Raw genomic sequence first — 12,632 nt, 5'->3', positions numbered from 1 at the left:
AAGGATCATGAAAGGGACCTTTACTAAACAAAGACCAGAAATCATAACCAGTGCGACTTTGATGTTCAAGGAACTCCAGCCTAACTGCAGAGGCAGAGGCGTTAAGAACTGAAACGGATCTTCATACAATCTAGTGTCTCTTGGAAGAACTTAAGTTACTTCCTCAAATTGTATTTAGTTACTTTCCAAGTTTATTCGTGGGTGAGTTAGAAAGGGGATTCCAGCTCCCAGGATAGCATTCTTTCCCACTAGGCCGTCAGTCCTATAAAATGTTCTTGAGTCCAAGCACTCCCTGTCCTACACTGGCTGCTGTGGAGTTTCTGGCTGAAAATACAATTTCTAAGTAGTGTTTAAATGACCTCAACGCCTAATTCAGGCTTGCAGGGAAAACTTAGCTTGTGTTTCCAGTCTCCTCTTCCGCCTAAAGCAGCCGACGCTAAGAAAACAGGAAGAGACTTTTAAAGTTCGGAACTAGAAATGCTTGCGACGCACTCGGAACGCGCAGGCGCAGGACGGAGAGGGCTTGTCCTCTCTGAGTTGCCGTAGGGGCTAGGTGGCTGCGGCCTGGGTCGGCTCCCCACCCCCTTCCACGTCAGCGGAGGACTCTGCGGATCCGCCGCCGCCGCTGCTGCGGGTTGGAGCCGGAGTCTACGGTTCCGCTGTTGCCCCAGCTGCTGCCCCTCGGAGTCAGGTAACGGCCTACAAGCCCCCTCATCTTGGAGGCGCTCCCTGGGCTGGGCAAAGTTGGAGGAACTGGACTCTAGCGGGGAGATTCGGAAGCGACTAGGCCGCTAGCGTCCGGGCCTGGCGAAGTGGAGTGCAGGGCTGGGAAGCTCTGAGCGGGCCGCCCCATCCTGGCCTGCCTACTGGCCCGGGGTCTTCTCCCTCCCAGGCCCCTGGGGCTCGCCATTCCCGGCCGGGGCTTCCTTTGCTGGAGGGAAGGAACGGGGAAGGGACGTGGGGGTGCAGAGCACCAGTTGAGGGACTCCTGGTCCACAGAGTCGGGTCGCATGGGTGAAAGTATTAAAGCGCTGTAAGGGTTTTAAGCAGAGTAGTTTTGCCCGGGCTCTTTTTAACTTGAGAAGTTCCGATTGTGTATTATGTTTAAAAATCACTTTTATATAGTGATGGGGTGGGGCTGGGGGACTTGTCACTGTATTGTGGGCTTTAATTCTGCAGTACAGCTTTCTAGACTCTGGGCGGGGTTGTGGGGTGGGAGATAATGTAACTTAGGCTAAGGCTGACAAGTGTGTGTTTTAATACATCAGGATTTATTTCTATGCAAAGTAATATAGATTGACTCTCCCCGTCTAATGCTGTAAAATTCATAAGCTAAGCTGAATGAACTTTAGACAGAAAAGATCACTATAGTTACTGGTTTTGTTTTTATTTTGTTTTATCAGTTGTAATATATTTATATTTCTTTTTCTAGGTTTTTTTTTTTGGCATCTGTTATCTTTAAATCTTGTATCGAGAGTAGGCTGTAACCGGGAACCATGACGGCTGCGGAGAACGTCTGCTATACGTTAATTAACGTGCCAATGGATTCAGAACCACCGTCTGAAATTAGCTTAAAAAATGATCTAGGTAAATGTTGGTAATATTTTGAAAATGAAAGTAAAAAGTTCACTTGCATTTCAAGTTCCTTTATAATTAGAAATACTTATTTTTTTTTTTTAAAGATCTCTTCAATAAAACTTTGTCTTGCTAAAAATGAAAATTTGTTACTTTAGGCGTGCAGTATTGGTTTTTGGAAATAAAAGAACATCTCAGCTTAGCTTATATCATGGTGCTGATACTGCTGCTGCTAAGCTGCTTCAGTTGGTTGTGTCCGATTATGTGCGACCCCATAGACGGCAGCCTACCAGCCTCCCCTGTCCCTGGGATTCTCCAGGCAAGAACACTGGAGTGGGTGCCATTGCCTTCTCCGTAGATCATGGTGGGCTATATCAGCTAAATACATGTAGTGGTTTAGTTTTTAGCTATTCCTTAAGATAACATAGTGGCTTGTTTAAATGTAGCCGACAGTTCTCTGTAGATAACAGATTGAGAGTGTGTATTAGAATGTTTTAATTTCCATGTGCACTTAGCTTCATATTATGTGGCTTGTTTTTTTTGTTTTACTGCCTGTTGAACAAATGAAGTCAACACTGGAACATATATATGTTTTCTCAGAAACACTTAAGCTTTTGATTTTTAAAGCATTTATGCAAAGAAGAAAACAAAAACGTTATTTCTGAATGTTAAAAGTGTGTACTGTATCTCCTTTTTGTGAGTGATTCTGTCAAAAATTTTTTAAAGTAATGCACATTCCAAGATAATAATTCTTGCTTAATTGAACTAATAAAAATAAGTTTTACTTAAACTGATAACTACCGTTTAAAACAGACTAGAGGGAAAATTATGCTTCAAATCTTGATAGTGTCTTTTAGAAGATAATTTACAGGTTGAAAGGAGATGATATTTTAGTTGCATGTTCCTGCTTTTAATCAGCAGTAATGGAATACCTTGTGATTTTAGGTTACATAATATTCGGTTTCTATTGAGGCCTATTTCTAGAGAAGGAAAAATAAATATTTTTTTATGGCATTTAAGCTGATCTTCGTTTACAAAAGCCACACATACTGTATTTCCTTTTTTCCCCTATATTAATGTAAGAGAGTAGAATGGAATAAAAATTGAATAAACTTTCATTACTTTTTTTTTCTAATTTCAAAATCTTCAAATTTTCATAATTTAAAGGTTTTTCACTTTTAAACCCCCAAATACTTAAGTTTATTGGTGGATGATAAGGTAAAGGACAAACTTGTCCTTAACTGTAAAAATACTCTTTTCTTAACTATACTTCACCTACCAAGTAAATAAATAAGTAGTGTTGAATTTTACGTTTATTTTTTACTGAATTTCAATGGAGTTGAGATGAAAAGATTTAGAAATAGTTTTCAGTTTGAATAACAAATAGTTTTGTTTGGTGAAACACTGATATGCTTTAATTTCACTTTACCTTTGATCACTGGATATGAGCCCTGATGACTCTACATTTCCTGGAGTATATTTTGGTGAATTAAATTGGTATTTAAAACTCTGTTTTTCATAAAAGAGAAGAAGCTTTGAAAATTTTGAGGATGTGAAAAGAAGCATTCTTCACCTCAATTTGAATTGTTATAATAAATGGAAATAAGGATTGGGGAACTTGAAATAAATGGTGTTGATTTTTTTCAAGTTTACTAATAAACTTACTTTTAAAACTTTTAAACCTTTAGTTACAAATGGATTTTTCAGGATTTTCCCTGGTAGTCCAGTGGCTAAGATTGCATGCTCACAATGCAGAGGGGGCTGGGTTTGATCCCTGATCAGGGGACTAGATCCCATCTTGCAACTAAGAGTTCACATGCTGCAACTAAGACTCAGAGCAGCCAAATGAATAAATACATAGTAAAAAAAAAAAAAAAAAAACTGAAGGTATGCCCAGATTAATGCTTAACTTCATCCTTTTACATTTGTTCATTTCTTGATTTGATATGGCACACAGTTTTTTGTGTTTTTTTTTCCATGTGTAACAGGAGATATAATACTGTGAAGCATGGAGAGATGCATAAGAAGTTAGTCTGTTTTAAACAAAAATATTGACACTTATAAGACTTCCCTGGTGGCTCAGATGGTGAAGAATCTGCCTGCAATATGGGAAACCTGGCTTTTAATTCCTGGATCAGGAAGATCCCCTAGAAAAGGGAATGGCAACCCATGCCAATATTCTTGCTTGGAGAATTCTATGGACACAGGAGCCTGGCAAGCTGCCATGCATGGGGCTGCAAAGAGTTGGGCAGTCGGGCACAACTGAGCATAACACTTTTTCACTTCACATTGACACTTACGGTATAACTTTGGCAGTAACCCTCACTGTGTTCGATTCTTTTAAAGACATTATTTGTTTATTTTTGGTTGCACTGGGTCTTCGTTGCTTAGGCTTTCTATGGCTGTGGGGAGGTTGGGATGGCGGCTGCTCTTGGTTGCTGTGTGCTGGCTTTTCCCTATAGTGGCTTCTCTTGACAAGCATGGACTCTAGCCACACTGGCTTCAGTAGTTGTGGCTCACAAGCCCTAGAACTTGGGCTCAGAAGTTGTGGCTCAGGCTTAGTTGCTCTGAGACTTGTGGAATCTTCCTGGACCAGGGTTCGAACCCGTGTCCCTGCATTGGCAGGTGAATTCTTATCCATTATACCATGGGGGAGTCCTGTGTTGCATTTTTAATGCATACCTTAAATTCATCAGTATTCAGTATATTGTCTCTTAACGTTTCTGCCTTCAAATTTTGGATCCAGAAGATTTTAACCATAAATTCTTCAGTATGCAATAATGATGTGAAATTATAGATTGTTTTGCATAACATAGAGCACTTATTTTTAGGTTAAGTAACAGTAAACTAACATCTTAAATGTGTCATCCTTAATAATAAATAATGGTTGCTGATCCAGTACATTTTAACTTTCCTCCAATTTTTTAGGTAATTTCTCAAAGATTCTGAAGTTTTATAATCTGTAGAAATATGATGAGATTTTGGAATTAATCTAGTGTGTTAATTCCCAACTTTTCCGAGTTTGAGGTTCTTCCTAATGTTAAAAAAGGTCACTTATCCCCATCCCCACCCTTCATAATAGTGACTGTAACTTTGGTTTAGAAAATAGGTACTGACTAAAAGCTACTTTGAATTCCAAAGCACATAATGTATCTGTTTACATTTTGAAAAATAGCTACAGGTGTGTTTGAGATACACATTTTTTGGTACACCTATAGATTCATGGCTTCCACATTAACTCCATTGGTTTGGGGTCAAAGATCTAATCCAGTGCTTTTCTATTATATGTAAAGAATCATGAGGTTCAGAGATAAATGACTATAAAATCATACAGCTTGTTTTTGGCAGAGCCAGGTGGAAAACCCTTGTCACTTGGGTTGGTACCTTTATTACTATTGCTGCTGATAAAGTGAGAACATATTTTATTTTGTTAATTGCTTTTAAAATTATCTGAGGAATTTTCTTTTAAAATAATTGTGCTTTTAAAAAAATGTTGGTTTTTTTTTTTTTTAATCAGAAAAAGGAGACGTGAAGTCAAAGACTGAAGCTTTGAAGAAAGTAATCATTATGATTCTGAATGGTGAAAAACTTCCTGGACTTCTGATGACCATCATTCGTTTTGTGCTACCTCTTCAGGATCATACCATCAAAAAATTACTTCTGGTATTTTGGGAAATTGTTCCTAAAACAACTCCAGATGGGAGGCTTTTACATGAAATGATCCTTGTTTGTGATGCATATAGAAAGGTAAACCAAACCGTAATTATTTCCAAATATTGCTTTGATTTTTAAATAATTGTAAAGTTGGTGGTGTGGGCTCTGTTTTAATTTTTAAAATTAAATCTCAGAAATGTAAGTTTTAGATTTGAGCAGAAGTTGTAAAAAGTTATTGTGAAAAGTTTTATTGTTGCTTTTTTCCAGTTACTGTCCATGCATTTTTATGTGTTATTAATAAAAAACAGCGACACATAGAATATAAGACATTGATGTGATAAGTAAAAATTGCTTTAATCTATAGGAGTCTGATGGAAATTGTATAATAATCTAGGTGTTTGTCCTGAAACCTACTTCCTAATTTTTTTTTTATTGAAAAATTTTGTATTTAAACGTTGTGGTTTTTTGTAAAATACTGGACTCAGCATTTCATATTTGATTTTTATATCAGGATCTTCAGCATCCTAATGAATTTATTCGAGGATCAACTCTTCGTTTTCTTTGCAAGTTGAAAGAGGCAGAATTACTGGAACCTTTAATGCCAGCTATCCGTGCTTGTTTGGAGCATCGACACAGCTATGTTAGAAGAAATGCTGTTTTGGCCATCTATACTATCTATAGGTAAACAAAGGTCCTCCTTTGGCTTACTTCTATATGGACTGTTTAGTCTTTCAGACCAGAAGAAGTTTCAGAGTGGTTCCTTACAGATTTTATGTACCTTGCAAATATGTTTTGATTAGCCTGAACATTTTTCCTTATTATCATTAAGTTGTTAACATTGAAAAGTCAAAAAGATCTGGCAACACCAGGTCCTGGTTTCTGCATGACAGTAATCTGCTGGAAGTGAATGGCAGGGGCCCCGTTTAAACAGGTTGTATGCTGTCCAGTTTACATCTCTACCTGTCTTTCTCAATTTTAGTACTCCAACCCAAGCTAATTAATTTATTGACTTGCTTAGCCCATAACTTTGAGGTTTTGACCTTATTTTAGAATTCTCTTTTTGTGGGATGTGGGTCTTTTCTTTTTATACTTAGAGGCCTTAAGGAGAAAACCTTTTAATAGGAAGGGTTGCAGTTCTCAGCTGATTCCTGTTCTTAGAAAACTGAAAATTTTGGACTTTAAAAAGCAGTTCTAAAAAGGCAGTTTTAAAGTTTGAACTTTAAAAGAGTGAGTTAGTAGGCTGGAATGCTTGGTTTTTACAGTCACTGGTGTCAGTCTATTTAGAATTAGGATGTAATTTATATAAACATCTTTGTACTTTAATAGTCAATAATTTAGTAATTTCACAGTTCTTTCACTGTTATATTGGACTTTGCTATCTGTTCAGGAAGGTGGTAGTCTGGTTAATAATGTAGAGTTCTTTGAAAGTTATCATTACAGATTACACAGATTTCAGAATTTAAACTTACAGTACACACAAAAAAATTATAATGTTTATAGGACAACTGGAAATTTGAACAGTCTATATGATGATAGTAAGAAATTATTAGTTTTTACTACATGATAATGTTAGTTTAAAAAGAAAGTTCTTAATTTTAGAGAAGCATACTGATACATTTACAGAAGAAATGTTAAGTGGTCTGGGATTTGTTTCAGAATAATATGGGAGGAGAGGAAGTGAGACATAGGTGAAACCAAAATGATTATGAATTAATTATTGTTAAAGTTAAGGGGAAAAAAAAGCTAGGGGATGGTTTTTATTAAGCAGGTGTTCATTGTTCTGTATACTACAAACACTTCTAAGTTTTCAAAGTAAAAAGTAGATAAATACAGTGCATAAATAATAAAATTGAAGGGACTATTTCTTCTCCAATAATTCTTTTTTTTTTTTTTTTTAAAAAATTTGTAAAGGATTGGCCACTGGAAAAAAAAAAAAAAAAATTTGTATGGCTGCATGGGAGCTTAGCTGCAGCATGTGGAATCTTTAGTTGTAGCATGTGGGATCTAGCTCCCTGACCTGGGATTGAACACTGGCCCCCCTCCATTGCAAGCACAGAGTCTTAGCCACTGGGCCACCAGAGAAGTCCCTCCAATAATCCTTAATGTAGGATCTTTCAGTACCTCAAGGTTGTCATTATGAGCATCAATATTATAGCCCTAAAGTATATGAAAGAGAATTATTAGAGCTGTCCAGTTGATAGATAGCATGTTGAATAAATCAGCTTTCTCTAATTTGAACTAAAAAACAATTCGATAAATAGATGAAGATATAAATTTCTGATTCATCCTCACAATTTTCTAATTGATTTAAAGTTTAAAAAAGCAAAACAATTAATAGTGGTATAAGGTTTGATAAAGGTTAATTTTGGTAGAGTCCAGAGAGTTACTAAATATGAATATTACCTGTTTTATTTGAAGAAACTTTGAACATCTTATACCGGATGCTCCTGAATTGATCCATGATTTCCTGGTGAATGAGAAGGATGCAAGTTGCAAAAGAAATGCATTTATGATGCTAATTCATGCAGATCAGGTGAAGTACTTTTAAAAAAATACTTTTATGACTATTTAAATGAGAATTAAAGATATTACAGACACAAGTTTTTAGTAATTTTGTTTGTAGTACATATGATTTGTATTATTTTGATTTTTTTAGATTTTTGAATTTAATTTATATAAAAACAGAGTTTAAAAAATTCGTTTTGTGGTATATTGCTTATGTATGTGTTCTTTTCTTTTTTTAAGTAAACACCAGACAGACATTTTTAATAACAGCCATTTTACAGTTCTTCCAGATTGAAATTATTGTTGCCATATGCTTTGGCACCCAGGTTTGGGGCTTTATTTTTCCTTCTGTTGGTAAAGATCTAAAATTGTTTAATAGAGAAAAACAGAAGTTCTTTATAGGGTCTGTCCTGAGCCATAGCTTTGAAAGAGGGTGGACTTCAATGTAGATGTATGTTTTTGTTAGGCTTTTCAAACTTCGTAAGTAAATGTCAGCCCTATATCCAGCTCTGCTGGTAATTAAAGTTTATTCTTCTGCTGCTTAGCAGAGATTCTGCACACATTGGTGGCATTTAATCTTGGAACTTTTGCCATCCAGTATTTATTATCAAAATATGCATGAAGACTGAAAAATAATGGACTCTATCCATTCTTCTGAAATCTAGATGCTATCATTTTATCTTTGTAAACAAGATTATAAGAATGCTGCTTATTTAGGCCACAGAGTTTTGTCCTTTTGTACAGTGGTTTTATTGACCTGTGTGTTTGGTATTATGCTATTTACCTACATAATTAGAATTTGAATAAAATTTATTGATACTTTTACTGTAGAGATGTTGATGAGACCATAGGTATGTTCTCTATGTTACATAGTAAGGGTGTGAGAATCAGATTTTTATTTTAGGTCTCAGAAATAGGAATAACTGTACTCATAGGCAATTGGTTTGTTTAGGTTGTGTAGATACCCCGAATCAGGTAATACATAGTGTTTTTCTCCTTAGTTTTGCTGCTATAAAATTCTTGACGCTAGATTTGTGGCCCATTTCTATTAATAGAAAATATATTTGACTTTGTATCTTTTATTTATGTGTTAACCGTTATTTTTTTCCTTCAATTAATTTTTCTTTGCCCTGATTTCCTCATTTGTTTTAGGTTTAGTTGTGTATGTTTTTTAAAGTTCTTTAAGTCCTTTTATTGAATGAGGTTGAGTTTGATAAATATATTCTTAATTTTTCAGGATCGAGCTTTGGATTACCTAAGTACTTGTATTGATCAAGTTCAGACATTTGGAGATATTCTTCAGTTGGTTATTGTTGAACTAATTTATAAGGTAAAACTAATCTATAATGGGTAAAATTAAGAGTTTGAGATAAGGTTAAACAATCTTGAGGGCACAACTTAATTGATGGGGTAACATGTTTTAACAGTAGAAATATTTTGCAGCATGGCCTATTAAAGTCTTCCCTACCCCCTTTGGTTTGTCATATTTTCCAAATTCTTCCATTCTTTCTAAATCTCCATAAAGAATTCTGAAAAAATTCATGGTTTGACCCAATACATATGTGAAGAAATTGTGGTGTACTGCTCAGTCACTGAATTGACTGTGAATTAGGCTTTGAACTAAAAGTCAAGATCTTTTTTTGAATACATACCCAACTACTTTGGAAATCTAAAGACAAATGAAAAAAATCTTAAATATATTTTTGTTCCTTGTTTGTAAAAGAGAATAGAAAGATTTTAAATATGTTAATATGACATTTTATGCCATTGACTCACAGGAATTTTAAAACTTGATCAGAGATTTGGGTTTTAAAATGAAGTACTTTATTGACAACATTTTAATTCAATATATCCTTCAAAATATCGATTGTATCTTAATATTCTGAGAAAATAAAAGATGCAGTAACATCCAGTTTTACTATTAATACCATTGGAGGCCAACAAAAATATATGTTAGGAATGACTTTTATTGCATAGAATGGCATGGACATAATACATAGCGGACCCTGCTAACTCATTACATCCTCTTTGCTTCTGCAGGAAAGAGGCCTCTTTCAACACAGGGTATCCAGTCATTTTGAATTGACATTTAAGATGAAGCCAGAACTATGAATATTACATATGTAAATATATAAATGTAATTCATCTGTATGGTTTAGGGATGCCACTGAGATTCTCAAAAGTAGGAGTTCTCTGCTGTCCAATGACTTCTTTGTCTAGTAGGGTCCAGGTTGTAGTAAGAGGAAAGAGGTTTTGAGTCTTAGTGGAGTAATAGAGATTTGACTGTGTACATTTTAGAAAAATCTAACAAATGCTAACTTCAAAAGAGAAAAAATAAGAAATATTTACTTCACAGGTAAAAGTGTTAAGATACATTTAGAATGGAATAGAAAATGTTAATTGTCTTCTCAACATTGAATATGGTCCCAAATAATAAGTACAATAGTAGTACTTGAAAAAGAAGTGCTCTTGCTTTATTAAAAAGCTAGTATTTTTCTATTATTATCTATTGAAATTCATATAATACATCATGTTTACCTTTTTGATGTGACATCCAGAATAGAAATGTAGGACCAAATTTAATACCTGTTACAGTATGCATGTTAGTTACTTGGTTAATGTCTTGTGTATAGTGTGCATGTCTTTAATTATAAGCCATCCGAAAATCTTTTATGAAAAAGTGGAAATATAAATTATTATTGAATGAATGAGTAGCTGTAACAGTTGGTTATTTGAAGTAAAATCTATTTCTTCCTGAAATTACCAGTGTTGTATCACGGTGTCTCATCCTGCATTGGCGGACATCTCTTAGCTTTCAAATGAAGAAAACTATGGCAACCCACTCCAGTGTTCCTGCCTGGAAAATCCCAGGGACGGGGAAGTCTGGTGAGCTGCTGTCTATGGGGTCGCACAGAGTCGGACATGACTGAAGCGACTTAGCAGCAGCAGCATATCCCATAAGCTGACATCTGTCTTTAAGAATGTGTTTGAAAGCACGTGTTCCTGAATTCAGTTGAAACCTGTGTTTTCTTCTCCAGGTCTGTCATGCTAATCCATCAGAAAGGGCTCGTTTCATTCGCTGCATCTATAACTTACTACAGTCATCTAGCCCTGCTGTGAAATACGAAGCTGCTGGAACATTAGTAACACTCTCTAGTGCACCTACTGCCATCAAGGTCCTGTCCTTTTTTGTGTGTCTGTGTGCCAGTTAGACGATAGATATGCTGTCTTCTCACTTTTGATTTAGTGACGTTACAATCAACTACAAATTTTAGAAAATTCTTTGATTTCCAATGTAGTCCAACCTTCTTTTCTTACTTTTTGCTTTCGTATGTATATAAAAAGTAAAAGTGACAGAATAGCAGTATTTTTAGTTTCTGAAACTGGTATTTTAAGATCTCCACCCTATACTTCAGTCACATTAAGAACTAGATCTGGGGAAATCGATGCTGAATCCTAAATGACGGACCCTAAAAAGGTTCCAGTGAATGTTTTCAATAATGAAATATTTTAACGTACTCTCTCAAGACTATGTGAGGAACCCTACTCTATTCATAGAATGAATTATTGTAAAAACCCAGATTGTACAAATAGGGGAATTTAGTGCTTTTACCACCAATACTTAAAAAATTCTTTTTAATGTATTATTTTGAAATAATTTTAAACTTACAGAAAAGTTGCAAAAATAGGTCAAAGTTCCCATTACCCTTCACCCAGCTTCCCATGATGTTCATGTCTTGCATAACAATTGTGTAGTTGTCAAAATTAAAATTACCATTGGAACAATATTGTTAACTAAACTATAGACTTTATTCAAATTTCACCAGTTATCCTACTAAAGTTCATTCTGTGTCCCAGAATTCAGTCCAGGATCCCATGTAACACTAAGTTATCATGTGTTACTGTCCTCCAGTCTGTGACAGTTCCTCAGCCTTTCCTTGTTTTTCATGACATTGATACTTTTGAAGAGTACTGGGTCAGTTTGTTTGTAAAATATCTCTTAATTTTGGTTTGTCTGGCATTTTCTCCTCATTAGTTTAATGTGCAAATATTTTAGGGAAATACCACAGAAGTGGTACACCATTCTCAGTGTATCCTATCCTACATGATACTGATATACCTTATTACTGGTGATGTTAACCTTGATCATTCGATTAAGGTGGTCTCTGTCAGGTTTCTCTACTGTTGACTTATGATTTTTCCTTTTGTAATCAATAAATATCTTGAGAACATACTTAGAAACTGTGCAAATACCCTATTTCTCCTCAGACTTATACCCAACTAGTTTTAGCACATATCAGTAGATCTTTTCTACAGCAGTTTCTATTATATTCTAATGGTGATTTTTTGTTAGCCTCATTCTACACTTATTATTTGGAGTTCTGCAGGGAGGAGCTGTCCATTCTCCTTCATCCCTTCTTCCCTCCCTCGCTGTCTCCTTTCCTTCTTTCCTTCCTTTTCTTCTTTATATCAGTATGGATGTTTCATTCTATGGATTATAATCTAATATTATTATTTTGTTGATCAAATTGTCCTAGCTTTAGTCATTAGGAGCTCTTTCAGATTTCTTTGTCCTTTGCTTTTAATGACTCAGAGCCATCTTTATATTCTTGATTTTTTCTGTTCTATAATGCAAGTGGGTTAGAGTTTGTACCTAAACTAAAAGTTGCTCAGTAGCTAAACTGTTTGGGATTCTCTATCTGCTTTTTTCTGCCTTATTCCTTAGGTTCAGCCCTTAATTTTTGGCTGTTAATGAGGGTTCCTACCTGTAACAGCCTCTTCTCATCCTTTTAATTTGTGATGCTTCCAATTTTTTGTAATTTAAAAAAATAATGAAATTTGTTAGAACTTGGGTAGTAGAGGGACACATTCCTCTGAGAAAAATGCATAAATTTTCA

The 12,632-nt window shown here is 35.3% G+C and overlaps 1 protein-coding gene across 1 annotated transcript in view; it reads left to right on the top strand.

The window, feature by feature from the left end:
- The first annotated feature begins 567 nt into the window (after nucleotides 1–567).
- COPB1 (COPI coat complex subunit beta 1) overlaps nucleotides 568–12,632 on the top strand; it is a 34,713-nt gene continuing 22,648 nt past the window's right edge. The window contains exons 1-7 of the mRNA XM_070383987.1: nucleotides 568–693; nucleotides 1,434–1,587; nucleotides 5,093–5,322; nucleotides 5,741–5,910; nucleotides 7,648–7,762; nucleotides 8,972–9,064; nucleotides 10,773–10,910. Of these exons, the coding sequence (XP_070240088.1) occupies nucleotides 1,497–1,587; nucleotides 5,093–5,322; nucleotides 5,741–5,910; nucleotides 7,648–7,762; nucleotides 8,972–9,064; nucleotides 10,773–10,910 (837 nt within the window). The 5' untranslated portion in view covers nucleotides 568–693; nucleotides 1,434–1,496. The remainder of the gene's footprint in view (nucleotides 694–1,433; nucleotides 1,588–5,092; nucleotides 5,323–5,740; nucleotides 5,911–7,647; nucleotides 7,763–8,971; nucleotides 9,065–10,772; nucleotides 10,911–12,632) is intronic.

The sequence above is a fragment of the Bos mutus genome, chromosome 15 (genome assembly GCF_027580195.1).
Source record: "Bos mutus isolate GX-2022 chromosome 15, NWIPB_WYAK_1.1, whole genome shotgun sequence".
Lineage (NCBI taxonomy): Eukaryota > Metazoa > Chordata > Mammalia > Artiodactyla > Bovidae > Bos > Bos mutus.
Note: the sequence above shows the minus strand (reverse complement) of the source record. Positions and strands in the feature narration are given on the sequence as shown.